The 16,271-nt window shown below is 43.7% G+C and overlaps 1 protein-coding gene across 2 annotated transcripts; it reads left to right on the forward strand.

Annotated features, from left to right (window-relative positions):
- The first annotated feature begins 3,081 nt into the window (after nt 1-3,081).
- gmnc (geminin coiled-coil domain containing) lies at nt 3,082-15,828 on the forward strand. 2 transcript variants are annotated; one of them, XM_072572126.1, is made up of 5 exons: nt 3,082-3,128; nt 6,105-6,279; nt 7,525-7,610; nt 9,296-9,412; nt 10,375-15,828. In XM_072572126.1, the coding sequence occupies exons 1-5, from the start codon at nt 3,126-3,128 to the stop codon at nt 11,053-11,055; spliced, it is 1,062 nt and encodes a 353-aa protein (XP_072428227.1). In that variant the 5' UTR covers nt 3,082-3,125; the 3' UTR covers nt 11,056-15,828. The 2 variants fall into 2 exon arrangements, with proteins under 2 accessions (XP_072428227.1, XP_072428228.1); XM_072572127.1 differs by lacking the exon at nt 3,082-3,128 and adding an exon at nt 4,424-4,824.
- Nucleotides 15,829-16,271: the final 443 nt, after the last annotated feature.

A 16,271-nucleotide genomic window follows, 5' to 3' on the forward strand; every position in this document is an offset into this window, starting at 1 on the left:
CGTTGGATTTCTCGTTAATCGGAGCTGGTTTGAGTTTATTCGTTAAAAGACCCGGTGTTCGGTAAATGTGAGAAAGTGTTTATTCCCCAGTGGCTTGTCATTGCAGTGTTACAATTTGTGTCCGATAGTTCACCGGCAAACCTGACTGAATTGTCCAATCTCTCAGTGTCCCTTCAAACTTAAATAATTGGGAATTTGTTTCGAATGTGTAATTTAAAAACGGCGAGTTTTGAGTGATTGGAACTCACTAGCCACGTCATTTTTATGCTTTGGGATGAATTTCTTATTCCCTCAAGAAAGTTGTGTCAGTGTTTCCAGGAGCAGAAATTTCATTCCAATATGTGAGGAGCTGTTAAGTGCTAAATATGCAAGGTGCTAGTGACATCCAACTAGCCTCAATACCTCCCCTGCATTCACACCAGCTCCTTCCTCAGCATCCTCCATACTCTCCCTATCCCCATATCAATATGTTTCGAGTATTTCTCACTCCATCTGTGACAGGTCCCTCATGAGGTCAAACTTTAAGGTCAAAATCTCACAGCCATTAGAGGGCAGTGTTTCGAATAAACAAAACACACAAAAATAAACGATTTCGTCTGTTTTATTTGAATAAATGTAAATATTTTGAGCTACAACACCTGTCCTTTTTACAGTGAATTTATATTCGAAAGATAACAAACGCCACCACTGTTGAATGGCTGTTAATAATCTAATTAAAGTTCCACGTCCCCAGCAAATCTTTTTCATATTTTCATCATTTTTATTGACTTGATTCTCTTGATTAAAAATTTCGTATCAGGAAAACAATGGAAATTGCATAAATTAAAGTTGTAAAATTGATCACAGTGTCAGCTACATGTTAAGAAAATAATGTCATAATTATTCATTGCTGTAGTCGAACGAATAATGTGACAAAAACAGTTTTCACTTGTTATATGAATTTAATAATTGTAAACACAGAAAGTTGTTTATTGGGTTTAGAAAACATCTTTGTCTGTATTTTGTTACACAAATATCGAAAGAAGATTTGAAGTGAACGGAAAATGTTCAAATAGTATCAGCTTTAATGTTAATTTAATAGCTGGAAACTAATAGTAGATCTAATCAGATGGAACTTGGACCAGTTGGGGCTGTGATCCGTCTGCAAACACTTTGGGGCAGAAATTGCAGCCACTGAGCTTGATAAAGATTTTCTATAATTGCAGAATTCGATTGGAATCTCTTTGGACATCAGGATGAAGGTGGGGGATGGGCAATGTGAATTTCTGTAAACTTTGGGAAAGTTTTTCCTTAAAAAAAGTTTGGAGTGGAAGTGGACGCAAAGTGATGACGTCAAGCCCCAACCAGGCTTTAACCTTTCAACTCTTCAACATGGCGGCAGTCTCGAAGAGTTTTAGGCCGATATTGGGGGGAATTTGCTGAAATTGTGCAAAAGGGAAGGCGCCCCTGGATGGGGAAAGGCGCTAGATCGATCCCTGTGTTGTTCCTTTCTGCCCACCTTTGTTTTTGGGCGATGAAACCGTGGTTTTGTTGACTTATTTTGAAGGATTTCATCCCGAGCCCGACGTGAGTTGAGGTCTCAGACAGGGTTCCAGGTACCAGAGAGTCTGGCACTCAGCATCCATCCATTGGCTAGATCTCTCCACAGTAACTCTGAAAGTCAGCAGCAGAGCCTAATACTTGCACAAAACTTCTGCAAAAACAACAACAAATGCATTAAAACAAATTATTGATCAAGATACATGTATAATACAAACCTTAATCAATCTTATTCATTGGTATAATTAATGTTAATATTTCGATTTCTTTGTATATCAAGTGTATTGGTATCAATTAAAGGCAATTTAAATCCTGTATTGCAAAAAAAAAGTTATAGTTGAGGTGAAATATTTTCCTGAACCATTTATTATTTATCTGTTTGATTTTAATATCTCGGGATTGTTATCTGAATGAAATGATAATTGGCTGATAAACATGCATATTATTACACACATAGTGCTAACCAGCAAACAAATCAATATTTGTAAAATAAAGTGCAACTAACATTTCGTTCCAACACAATTATGATATTTTCAGTCTTTAAATGAGAATGTATTTATTTCATTGTGTTTAACTCAGCTAGTATAGGTCGCTTAAGATATACAAAGTGCAGTCCTCCAAAGGGAGATGGATATAATTGTCATTATCTGGGTAAGTAATTAACCATGGGGCACGTAACAGAAAGGTTCAATTGTGTTGTGATGCTGATAATCGGGGAAGAAGTGCTTCATTCTGTTAATGTAAGCTGCCTAATGGGTTAACTCAATGACATGCTCTCCAGGGTAGAATGAAATGACAACTTTCCATATGTCGATGTATTTATTTTTAATCCTAGGGTGTTCTGCACCTCCCACAGGTCTTGCAGAAGAAGGGTCAGGTTACCTGTGCAGTTGTGCTCAGACAACAGGCGCTGAGTTATTAATAAGGTCTCTGCGATTCTTCTCTAATTGAGAACCACTCCCACTTGTACAGAACGCGTAGGAGGTCCAATGCAGAGAAGGCAACGCAAAATTACAAACTATCAGTTTCTGCTGTTTGAACGATCAGGTGCAAATACACAAGCCTGCGGGTCGATGGAGTATGTTTAACCAGGGAAGCGAGTTTTCAGCCACTTCATCAACTCCACTCGATACTGTTACAAGTCAGAATGTCTTTGGTGGGTTCTGGGGACATGCTATAATCTACGGATTGCCCCTCTTGAAGTCCCTCGCACTTGAGAGCCCCGAGTAAGTCCCGCAAATGCAGAACAGTGCAGGCGAGACAGAAAACTCAGTGTCGCCCTGGGGGGATTCGAAAGGCAGAGGACAGGCTTGAAGAGGATTTTTTTCTCTTTCCCCCACCCCTGCCTTGCTTGCTTGACTTTTATTTCAGCAGGTTTGCTGCTCACTCACGTCACAAGGTTGCCAGCTTTGCACCAAATCAGATCGCTCGTTGAGCTGGTCCACGAGGCGTCACTGGTTCAGTTCAGAGCTCAGAGCCATAGTGGGACCAACACTCTCAGGTCGGTTTAAAGGGCTGTGGAGTTTTAAAGAGAACGTGCCTGCCCGTGTGTCTCTCCCCCCTCTCTCTGACACACGCTCTTCGAGATGGTAAGTGAATCTGAACATCTGAGGACCCAGTGGGTGGAAGGGGGAGAGAAAGGGGGAGCAGAGTAAAACTTTATTTGCCTTATGTAGCGTTTTAAACTCAACTAGGAGGCTGTTTTTTTTAGACTGACCAGCAGTCTAACCAGCTCAGAAAACCTCATGCACCTGACAAGTGGTGAATGTGAGCCCTGCAAAGTCGGGAAAGCTGCCCGTCCAGCTCTCTCGAATGTCACTTCTCTAGCTCTTCGCAACTGACTGCAAAGGAGCTGCGTTCACTCTGACCCAAGTCAAGGATCCCTTCCTCTGGGAGAGAACGCAGTTGTGAAGCGAGTTCGCCGAGAGAGGCAGAAGGAGCTTGCAAAGCTGAACAGCAACACACACTATCATAAAACGGAGCCAGTCCGCCACTTTCTGAATCATGTCCTCCCATTAGCCGAAAGGGTGTGAGGTTTCACTTTAGTCTGGGCACTGTAGCCCTCTGTTGAGTGCACGCAGACTCGATTACAGGGGAGGGGGGCGATCTGTGTGAGGGTCTTTGTATTTCAGAGCAGCTTCAGATCTCTGGGAGTCTGCACCAAAACATTACCTGCGAGTGGATGTCCCTGCTGCAGTCTTCAACGGAGTACAGGATTGAGCCTGAGATTTACAGTTCAGGGTAAAGCAGGCTGATGGGGTTTGACAATGTTGCAAAACTCTGAGGCCGTGCTGCCGAAAACCTCCGAGAGAAGAGGAATTTGGTTAGGCTGATCCCACTGACTTTAGTTAGCTGTGCAATTTTAAAGTCTAAAATATCCCAAAAGAAACAGACAAACGGGAAGGAAGAGTTTAAAACGTTCTCCAGAACTTCTGTCCACATTAAACGCAGTGGAGGGGAAGTAGGAGAGGTTTTGGTGTGTGGTTTCAGGGTTGTGCACTTTGAATAGAATATTTCCTTCTTCTGTAATCTGATTGGTGTTGCAGTATTGTTTAGAGTGTGTGGGTAAATGACTGAGTACAACCTTTTCCTTTTGACTGTGTTTAGGACCTCGAAACTAACGTTTGAGGAATTGGGATTATGTTTCCCTAATCATTAGGTTCAGTTCTGTCTCACTCCCTCTTTCTGTACAGCACCCCCGCCCCCCTCCTCACCCGCCCCCCTCACCCCAGTGGGTGTGTCCCGCTTTACTCTTTGGCGTGATTCTATCTCTCCTCTTTACCCATTTTTTTCTCCCACTCCCCTCTCTCTTTCGATCCGTCTTTGCCCCTCCCTTTCAATTTGCATCTATGTGTATCTCTCCTCCATCTCTCCATCCTGTGTCTCGTTCTCTCTCTCTCCACCTCTGCCTTTCACACTCTCTGTCTGATTCTTGTTACTCCTCTTGCCCCGCCCCTCTCTCTCTCTCTTTCCAGTCTTTTTCCGTCTCCCTCGCTCTCTTTATCTTTTCCCTTTCTCACTCCTTTTTCTGACTATCCCCCTTTTTGTTTGTTCCAGTACCAGCATTTGTGTATTTTTTTTTAGTTGTTTTTATTTTCTTTTTTTTTGATGTTATTCCTCTCTGTCTCTCTCTGCTTGAGTTGGGTGGCATTGTTTCACTCTTTAGCGAGCGCGCCGAACCAGAAACCACGGGAATCCCGTTCCTCAGCTTGTTTTTGTTTTAAAAATAACGCCCCAAGTTGATCATGGGTTGTGAACGGGAGCCGGAGCGCTGGGGCGGCTTGTGTGAGTGCGGCAGTCCGCCCCCCCCCCCCCCAACCCGGGAGCTGGCGAGTGTGTGGAAAAGATAGGATGAATATCGGAGCGAGCCAGTGAGAGGTCCCGCAGTACTTAATGTGTTCGGGAAGCTAGAACAAGTCAGAACCGAAAGCCAAAATCCACCCAGAAATCAGCACAAGCACGAGAGTTTGAAATCGCTCAGCGAAATGAGACGCGAAACAAATAGGGCAGATTCCGACAAATGAGAGAGTTCGGCAGAGACATGCCAATACTGAGAATGGCGGCCTTCCAACCCGCGAAAAATCACTGCAGATCTCATTGTCGCTCGCTTATTATTTTTCCAATTGTGTGTGACCATTTCTTTCTCTTTACTCCCTCCACTCCCTCTCCCCCTCTCTTTCTCTGCTCCCCTTTCTCTCTCCTCCCCTGCCCCTCCCCCTCGCCTCTCTACCTTTTGCCTTTTGTCTCTCACGTTCTGCTCTTTCTCTCCACTCCTCCCCACTCTTCCTCCTCTTTCCCCCTTTCTTGCCTTTTCTTTCGCCCCTACTCCCTCCCACCCTGTACCCCTTCTCTTTGTTCTTTCTCCACTTTTTTCTTTCTCGAACTCCCCTCCCTCTGTCTCCTCCCATATCTCTGACACCTCTCCCCTTTTTACCTTCCCTCTCCGCTCCCCTCACTCTTTGACGCCCTACCCCCCCCACCCCCACCCCCACCCCCACCCCCACCCCCTCTGATCCCCCTGCTCCTCTCTCTGACCCCCTCTCTCTGCTCACCGTTACCCCCTTATTCCCTGCCCATTTCCCACTCCCTCCTCCGCTTACCCTTCGCTCTCTGAACTTTCTTTCTCCCTTTTTTCTCGTCTCTCTGTTCCCCTCTTCGACACACCTGTCTCTCTTCTCTCCCTGTCCCACCTATCTCTCTCCCTCGTTTTCTCTCTCACACCCTTCCACTCTCTCCCTTTCTCTCCGCCACCCCCAACATCTCTCTCACACCCTACCTGTCTCTCCTCACTCCCTGTGTATCTTTCGCACGCCCTTCCTATCGCTCCCCCTCTCCGTACTCTCTCTCTCTCACCCTCCTTGCCTCTCTCCCTCTCCACATTCTCTCACACCCTGTCTCTCTCCTTCTCCCCATTGTCTCTTTCTGTCTGTCATCCTCTCTCTCACCCACCCTGTCGCTTTCCCCACTGTCTCTCTCTCTCTCTCTCTCTCGCACACACACACACACTCTGTCTCTCTCACACCCTCCATGTCTCTCTCCCTCTTCCATCTCTCCTCCATCTCCAGAACACTATTCTCTCCTGCCAGGACCAGTGCTTTGTAGGAGACCAGCACTATGAGTACTCTTCTTCACTGGCGACGTCAGCCAGTGTTGACATTTCCATGGAAACCTGGTACTCTCAGTGGCCGGGCGGTATCCTGGACAACAGCAGAAGCAGCCAGAGAGAAACCCAGCCACAAGGTAAGAGGCGTAGTAGGCCTTGGCTCGGAGAGCAGCTCCAGTCTTGGGGTGGGGTGCAGCCTGGCCTGGACACCCCGTGCTGCCCGCCCCCTTTGCTCCTGGTGCAGTAACGGAGCGTTTCTGGCAACTGAGTAAATAAAATCCAACAGCCATGCCGTCCCTGCCGTTTTTGCTGAGCTCCCGCTGCTGCAGCTCGGCTCTTATTATTGCTGGATGGTTTGTTTTACACACCCACACTGTTACCTCGACCTTTGGCTCGCTTCCCCTGAAACCCGCCTCCAGAGATGAGCCCAGCTAAACATTGAACCAGGAAGCGGCGTGAGGCACGTGTACAGCCCCGAGTTGTCGTGGACTCATTGCCCCGCTCCTGAGCTCCCGAAAAACGGGTACCCCAGTAAATCAGTAAAAGGTGGGAGGGGAGGGGCATGGAGAGGCCGGAGCTGGCCTGTGGCTGGGGGAAACTGGGGTCAATGGCTTCCAAATTCCAATCCACGTCCCTGACTTTGTATTCCATTTACAAATCAAATAGTGCTGAAACAGCCAATTTGTTACAACAAACGGGAAAAAAAAATCATTTAAAATGGAAAGTGCACATCCTCGTTTCTACAGACTGGCTCATAACAATGAGGGAGAGTCTGCATACACGGCTACCCAATGAAATGGCAAAGACGGTTTAGCCCATAAGACCACAAGGCTCAGAACTAGCTCGTTCGGCCTATCCAGACTGCTCCACCACTCCATCATGGTTGATGTGTTTCTCAACCTAAGTCTCCTGCCTTCCCTGGCATTCCTTGACCCCCTTAATAATCCAAACCCATTGATCTCTCAAAGACACTCAATTACTTGGACTCCACAGTCTTCTGTGACAACAAGGTCCACAGATTCACCACCCAGCGACATGGGGGAGTCTGTGCACCCGGGTGCCCAGCATCATGGGGGAGTCTGGGCATGTGGGCGACAGTGACATGGGGGGGTCTGTGCACCTGGGCACCCAGTGACATGGGGCAGTCTGTGCACCAGGGCACCCAGCGCCATCGGGGGTGTGGGTCTGTGCACACCCGGGCACCCAGCAACAAGGGGGGGGGGGTGGTCTGTGCACCTGGGGCGCCCAGCGACGTGGGGGAGCCTGTGCACCCGGAGCCCAGCGTCTTGGGGATTCTGGAAAGACTGGTACTAGTAATGTGGGAGAATCTGTGTAGCTCCATGATTGGCATGACTCAATGACTTGCTTCAACTTCTCTATAGACTACTTCCTGGAATATGACACAAGTGTCCAAGATGACTTCATGTGGACAGGCCACCTATCATCTCAGCTTCATAAAAATAAACAGGTAATTTGTTGCTTTGATTGTAATCCTTAGAGATTCCATTAATCTTCTTGACCGATGTTTAAAAATCTAATAACTATTGGGCAATGAGAATCAATAACTTAATTTCCTTGTTATCCTGGGCCAAGAACATAGAACCAGGAGGAGGCCATTCTTCACTCCCCAGCTTGTTCCACCATTCAATTCAATAATGGCTGATCTGCATCTCGACCCCATTTACTAAGCCAAGAAATAGATACACATTTCTACAATCTTTGCTAAAATTTTAAATATGAAAAGTCAAACTTAAAACTCTGAAGTATGGAGTGATGCTGTGTTCCTGAAGTATCAAATTGGTTAGTTGGAGCAGTCCAATCATGCCAGCCTACTGTGTCTTTCAAAAGAGAATTGAATGATTATCTGAAAGAAAATGCCATCCCAAGGCTACAGGGAAAAAGTGAGGGACTTGGACTGAGTGAGTTTTATTTGCAGAGAATTGGAACACACATGATGGGCTAAATGGCCTCCAACTTCTGTCTGGTTCTGTGTATCAGGGCACTGGCTGGCATGATTGGACTGCTCCAACTAACCAATTTGATACTTCAGGAACACAGCATCACTCCATACTTCAGAGCTTTAAATTTGACTTTTTATATTCCCTTTAACATTAGTGAGTTTTGAAAAGATTTGTAGCTCAGGTTGAGGTTCTAGATGTAGGTTTGCTCACTGAGCTGGAAGGTTCATTTTCAGATGTTTCGTCACCATACTAGGTAACATCTTCAGTAAGCAGTGCTTCATTCGGAGGCTTACTGAAGAGGTTACCTAGTATGGTGACGAAATGTCTGAAAATGAGCCTTCCAGCTCAGTGAGCAAACCTACATGCAATCCCTTTAACATTTTTACACAGGTTGCATACACTAATACATCACAGCTGGAGGCTATGCACCCTAGAGCAACTGTGCGGGCTCAGTGGTGGATCTACCCATTTAATCTGAATCTATTTGGTGCCTCTCACAGAGAAAAGAAAATCTCCTCATCCCTATCTCTGATTTCCTTTGTCAATTGTCTTTGGAACTTAGTAATGGGGGAAGCCATTCATTACCTCAAACCTATTCTGTTACTCATCACTGAGATCATATTGACATTAGTATGATCATCAAATCTATATACCCATCAAAAGGAGGCAATGGCATAGTGTTAATGTCACTGGATCAGTCATTCAGAAACTCTGGTTCATGTTCTATAGTGATGGGTTCAAATACCAAAACTGGCAGATGATGGAATTTGGATTTTAAAAAAATGGAACTCATCTGGGTAATAAATGTTGGCACAGCCAGGAACGCCCACATCCCATGAATGAATAACGGGTTCCATGCCTCATATCCCTTAATACATTTGGATAGCAAAATCAATCAGTTCTGTTCTATCTGGAGAAAAGTCATATCGGACTCGAAACTAGTCTTTACAGTGGAAAGTCTATAGCAGCTGAAATCATATTTAGTGTACACGATGATGATTGAGGATATCGAAGAACAATTATCACACCTCCAAGAAATTGCAGACAGAGTTCCCAAAGATAAGGTCCTTGGCCAAATTGCTATCATTTATCTTAAATGACCCACTTTCAAGAGGGAGCTAGGGCACATTTTAAGCACTTTGCAACAGCCAATTTGTTTGCAATACAAAATCTCCAATAATTATTTCAACAGCTCCAGGACACACTTGAACAAAAGGAGGAAGAACTTGCTAGGCTCCATGAGGAAAACAGCAAGCTGAGAGAATACCTGAACTCCACTTACGTTAAATCCTTGGAGGACAAGGCCAGGGTATGTAGTTGTCAAAATGCATCCATGCCGGTAGGACCTATGAGTACTATATCAGATATCCCTAAATATAAGAAGATGTTAGTTTCTGGTGATTTACTTATGTTCAGCTATAACTTATCAGCACTGGGACTTAGTGTTTGTGAAGGTATTCCCAGATTACCAACAGCACAGATTGAATGTAAAAGCTTCTCTACACTGTCCCATCAAACACTCCCTAGGGCAGTTACATTACAGGGTTAGACACAGATAAAGCTGTCAACATTAGTCTATATATGTGATGTAGTTATTGTAACATAAGGAAATTGGCACTAATCTGTTGATGTGGAAGTTTAGCCATACTGATCTTGGCATCTTAGTCATCTGATTGACGAATCTAATAAGCCTGTTTGGAGTAGTTTAATGTTGTGGGTTCGGATCCATTAGGGATTGGGTTGTGAGTGTACCAAACATACCTGACTATTATTATTGGCAATGAATGTATTTTGGTGTCAGCTGTGTCTCACTATTCAGCACTCTTGACTTGAGGCCAGAAGGTTGTGGGTTCAAGTATCACTTGAGGACATTGAAGCTGTTAATTTGGCAGTGGCATATCCAAGGAGAATATGCTGTGCTGTCCATGGTGCTGCCTTGTGGATGGGTTGTTAAACAAAAGCACCATCTGTCCTGTTGACTAGATGTAAAAAAAACACAAGAGGATTTTACAGAAGAGCATGGTTTCCGAACCAATATTCATGCTAGAATCAACCTTCCTATAACCGATTATCTGGTCATTTCCCTATTGCTATCTGTGGAACCTTGTTGTTTATAAGTTATGTTCCCCATTTCCCAAATTATAACAGATCAAAAGTTCTTTGCTGGCAAAACACCACCAGACTTGAACATTCTAAAAGTCCTCTTTCTCTTCATTAATATAAGATTTCCAAAGCAGCAAATAAAAACTCACCTTGTTTTCATTTTAACAGAAATTATTGATTCAAAATGGACAAAAGAATGGTGGGATTTCCAAATGTAAGAAGCGCCTGTTTCAGAAGCAGAACGAGGCTGGAGATTACTTTGCAGAGAAACCAGCAGCAGAGAGTCTCCCAAAGAGAGGACGAGGAAACCCAATCTGTAAAAATAAAAGTAGCTGCTATAACGCCCAAGATGATCATCATAATCCCTATGTCGAAACCTGGGTGCTCAAGACTTTAGGATTAAAAGATGCCAACACTATTGATGACAGTTCTTCAGCTAACTACAGTGCCATTATTTCTGAGACGTTGGTCGATTACAGCAGCGATCAACTGAAGGTGACCGAGTACAACACGGACTATGCAATTCCAGCAGACTACAGCCAGGATCCTGCAGCCGCAGGGAACTTCTTTGCCAGTCCCTGCCCACTGGAGACTTGCTGCACAAACGAGCTCTCTCCCCGCCCCCATTATTCAGCACCGCCTCGCCCGATCCACGCACTTTACCAGCCCACTGAACCGCCCTTTCAGGCATGCAAGGCAGCCCCGAATAAAACGGATGTGGCCTTCTCCACCTCGCTCAATCCCCACCGCAACGTGAAGACGCACACCTTCTGCCAAGGCCAGGCCTTTGTACAACGTGATGGGGAGGGAGGTTGGAGGTTTACCTGGGTTCCCAGCCAGGCAGATTGACCAATTCAGCTGCCACTGCTACACACTGTTTACAAAACACACAAGTTCCCTGCACTTGAAATAGTCATGAAGGATATCAACAGCTTTGCACAAATTACCAACCAGTCTTGAATTTGTTTTTTTTAATCTGAGAACATGACTATCAACCGTACAATTAGGATAGTGCATACTTTCCATTGTTCTGAGTGAGATTAGAGACACTATCTTTTTTTCCTTCTTCTGAGAACATTTTGTGATTCATTTGAGATGACGATAAAGGAAGCACTTAGCGTTTTATAACATTGTCAGCTCATCTTCACACTGGGAGTTGCCACTGGAGTCCGATGACAGCAAATGGACGAGGGAGATTCCAGACACGTCAGTGTGGATCAATGACCAGTCGAACTGTCCTGTCTTAGATAATATTTTTCAGAAGGCTGTCTATTAACTGTTAGCCAGGAGATTGAAGAGGAGAAGTTGGGAGTTCTCTTAAACGATGACCCTTGACCCCTGACCTGAAAGGGCAGATGTGACCATAGTTCAAGGCCATTCAAGTAACTGAAGTATCAGAGCATTTCCTTCAAGGGAACCAATACCTCAAAGATTGTGTGGGTTGGAATTATTTGTTGGATGATGTTATGGTCAAGCTTGCCTCAGTTGTTTGAGTTCCACTTTATCTGTTCATGCAAAACAGAACGCAGGTATCAAATGTTTGCCTCTGTTGGTACAAACGCCAACAACGTGCAGTCTGAGCTGCCTCTGAGTGATAAACCATTACTGTCTAACCTATGTTACTTTTCTCAGCAGAGTCCAGTGATCAATAAGGCAGAAAAATCTTAACGAGAAAGTATTGAGCATCATTGAAAACTAAGGGATGAAAATTGCTTGAAGTTACTCTGATCACAGTCATCAGTGATTGTTAAAATTTAGATCTATGTTCTGAAACAAGTGCAACAGTTTTCAACAATGGTAATCTTTCCAAAAATTAATAGTGACAATTTTGATTGAGACCTTTTATTTTTAAAGCTGAACCCTAACACAGATAGTTGCTATTCTGGAAGCTGTGTGACTGGTGACAATGTATTGTGTTGTATTACATAGAATTTGGGGCACTCATTCAGGCCATTTAGTCCAATAGGTTCATACTGTACATTAGCCTCATCCAATCTGACACCATTTCATCCCATCAGCACATCTAGAACAAGTGGTCACTGTTTCAAAAGAAGTAGATGTCCGTTTAAAAGAGATGAAGAGTTTTTTTTCTCATAGTGTCATGAGTCTTTTGAACTCACAAGTCAGTGCAACTAGAGTCCTTGAATACTTTTAAAGTTGAGGTAGATAGATCTTTGTTATGCAAGGGAGTGAAAGGTGTGAATGTGATGTAATCAGATCAGCCATGGTTTTATTAAATTGTGGAACAGCTTCAAGAAGGCAAGTGGCCTCTTACTGCTCCTAATTTATATGCTCATGTGTTCATATATCCTTCTGTTCCTTTGTCCTTCATGTGTTTATCCAGCTTTGGCTCAAACATATCTAGAACATTTGCCACAGTCACTCCCTGTGATCGTGAGTTCCCTCTGGGTAGGGGTTGCTCCTGTACAGTTGACTTGATTAGTTAATCGAGAATACTCTGATAACCCCTAGTTGTGGTCTGAGTCACTAATAGAAAGATTTTCACTATGTCTGCCCTCTCAAATTGCTTCATAGATTTAAAAGAAAAAAAGAATACTCTAACAGGTAACTCCTCAGCCTTATCTTTTTTGGAGAAAGAGAAACTCCAGCTTGTTCATTCTTTCCCAGTCATTCCAAACTGTCAATTCTGATATCATCATTTTAAACATTTTTTGCACTTTCTGTAATGCCTTTATACATTTTTATGTAACTTTGAGACCATAACTACACTCAGTATTCCAAACGTGGTTTGACCAAGGTTTTATACAAATTTAATATAATGTCATATCCCTTGAATTCTTCAAGAAATGAGCTCCAGTAATATATTTGTTATTTTGTAGCTTTTTTTAAAAAACAGGAATTCCTATTATACTGAAGCCCAATTATTGCATCCATCTGTCCTATGTCCCTGTTATTTGAGTGCCACTGATTAGCTGATTGTGCTGATTAACATTTGAAACAAATTATTGGTCCTAAACAAAACAGTTTTACAGTTTCCTGAGAATCTGTGCTCCATATAAATTAACTTGATTGTTCAGGCTCTAAACTGCGATGGCTAAGCATTTGAACATCGAGAGGTTTGAAATGATCTTCGTCTGTATTAAAAATAGTCAATATAAATTAATAACTGATTTTACACACATTGGAAAGAAAATTGGCCACTGTGTAAAATCAGCTGCTGCTTTGTGTTATTGGTTTTTCACGATCATTTCAGTCTATTTTTACTCCCGTGCTCTTTGTGCTGGAAGATCTGCTCATGAAAGACAGAAATTGTCAGTGTCATTAGTACTGTCGACAGTCTAGTTGCAGTCAAGAGAAAACATATAATGATATGATCAGGTCCTTTAAGGAAAAGAAAAAAAATAGTCATGTTAGTGGGCTTTCATGGACCACGTTCTCTCTCAGCCATTGAGGAACATCTTGAGGACTAGTGATAGTTGTAAGGAGCAGAACAGCGAATTTATGCACAGCATAAAACAAAAATATGACAAATGTCAAGAGTGAATTTCTCAAATTTGCATTTTGTGCTTCTAAAAGCTTTTAGAGGCACAGGGATGAGTTGATCTTCTGTCCATCCATTTTAAAATCGTGTTTAGGATCAGCTACCTTGACTGTTTAAACCCAACAGAAGGAAAAATGATGTAGAACTGTGCGGCAAGAGCAGGAGAGTACGACTAACTGGATAGCTGTTTCAGAGAGACAACTCATATATGATGGGCCTTAGACCATCTTTCATGCTGTATGATTTGATGTGATTGTCACTTGCAAATCATGTTTGTTGACATTAGAAATGTATAAAATCTATTCTGTGTTACAAGTAGATGCACAAGGCACTTGGATTTAGAAGGAATTGTTTGGGCACATACCCATAAATTAGGCTGTTTGAAACAGACTTGTTACTCTCAAGGAATAATAGGTTTGAAAATCCAACAGATACAGCAATAGGCAAAAGCCACACCTGGTTTAAAACTAAAATTCTCTTGTATGATACATGTCCAATGCCAGTACAAATGACAATTGGAGCACTGCAGTGATTTCAGGAGTGGAATTGTCATTATCATTCTTGCCACAGCAATGTTGAGAACTGGTTGCACTGTTATTATATGAGACGAGAGACATATGCTGCTCTGATGCCCTCTACTGCCAACATATACAGCTGATGCATGCTCTCCTAGCCCACCCATGACAAACAGCTACTACCTGAGGAACTGAACAGTACCCCAGTGAGGAGTCAAAGTGGAACAGTACCCAGCAATCCGTTCAAAACTTTCAGGAATAGAAGAGGGAAGATAAAGAGTTGATAAAATAATGTGCCCTGGTACACTTTGTTTTGTGTTGTGGGGAAATGTCCCCATAAGTGAGACTTCTAGCTAATTAACTTTACTAATGTTAAACTTATTTTGCCAGCACTTGCTTGTCTGGAATTTGAAGCAGGAGATGGCAGTGCTGAATCAGTTCCATTCCGGTTCATGCTCTGAGACAGTGCCAAAGGCAACCACCAGCGGCCTCTTCATTATTGAACACGACCATGGTCTAAAGTAATCTTTCAAAGTGACTGGCCTTCGAGGAAAGTTATTGTTCTCTAATAGTCAGACTGGCAAGGTAAAGTTAGACTCAAAACATTTACTCAATGCTGGTCAGCTAGAGAAACACTTGCATTTATATAGCACCTTTTGCAATTTCAGGATATCCCAAAGTGCTTCACAAACCAATGGAGTTCTTTTGAAATGTAGTCACTGTTTTAATGTTGTAGTGAATTTGCGTGTAAGACCATAAGACCATAAGACCATAAGACATAGGAGTGGAAGTAAGGCCATTCGGCCCATCGAGTCCACTCCGCCATTCAATCATGGCTGATGCGCATTTCAGCTCCACTTGCCAGCGTTCTCCCCGTAGCCCTTAATTCCTCTAGACAACAAGAACCTATCAATCTCGGCCTTGAAGACATTTAGCGTCCCGGCTTCCACTGCACTCCGTGGCAATGAATTCCACAGGCCCACCACTCTCTGGCTGAAGAAATGTCTCTGCATTTCCGTTCTGAAATGACCCCCTCTAATTCTAAGGCTGTGTCCACGGGTCCTAGTCTCCTCGCCTAACAGAAACAATTTTCTAGCATCCACCTTTTCAAAGCCATGTATTATTTTGTACGTCTCTATTAGATCTCCCCTTAATCTTCTAAACTCCAACGAATACAATCCCAGTATCCTCAGCCGTTCCTCATATGCTAGACCTGTCATTCCAGGGATCATCCGTGTGAATCTCCGCTGGACACGTTCCAGTGCCAGTATGTCCTTCCTGAGGTGTGGGGACCAAAACTGGACACAGTACTCCAAATGGGGCCTAACCAGAGCTTTATAAAGTCTTAGTAGTACATCTCTGCTTTTATATTCCAACCCTCTTGAGATCAGAGACAACATTGCATTCGCTTTCTTAATCACAGACTCAACCTGCATGTTTACCTTTAGAGAATCCTCGACTAGCACTCCCAGATCCCTTTGTGCTTTGGCTTTATTAAGTTTCTCACCATTTAGAAAGTAGTCCATTCCTATATTCTTTTTGCCAAAGTGCAAGACCTCGCACTTGCTCACGTTAAATTCCATCAGCCATTTCCTGGACCACTCTCCCAACCTGTCTAGATCCTTCTGTAGCCTCCCCACTTCCTCAGTACTACCTGCCTGTCTACCTAACTTTGTATCATCGGCAAACTTCGCTAGAATGCCCCCGGTTCCCTCATCCAAATCATTAATATATAATGCGAACAGCTGTGGCCCCAGCACCGAACCCTGCGGGACACCGCTCGTCACCGGCTGCCATTCTGAAAAAGAACCTTTTATCCCAACTCTCTGCCTTCTGTTAGATAGCCAATCCTCAATCCATCCCAGCAGCTCACCTCGAACACCATGGGCCCTCACCTTGCTCAGCAGTCTCCCGTGTGGCACCTTATCAAAGGCCTTTTGAAAGTCCAGATAGACCACATCCACTGGGTTCCCCTGGTCTAACCTACTTGTTACCTCTTCAAAAAATTCCAACAGGTATTTCTCAAATACATGTTGATTTGTATGCGA

The sequence above is a fragment of the Chiloscyllium punctatum genome, chromosome 6 (assembly GCF_047496795.1).
Source record: "Chiloscyllium punctatum isolate Juve2018m chromosome 6, sChiPun1.3, whole genome shotgun sequence".
Classification (NCBI taxonomy): Eukaryota; Metazoa; Chordata; class Chondrichthyes; order Orectolobiformes; family Hemiscylliidae; genus Chiloscyllium; species Chiloscyllium punctatum.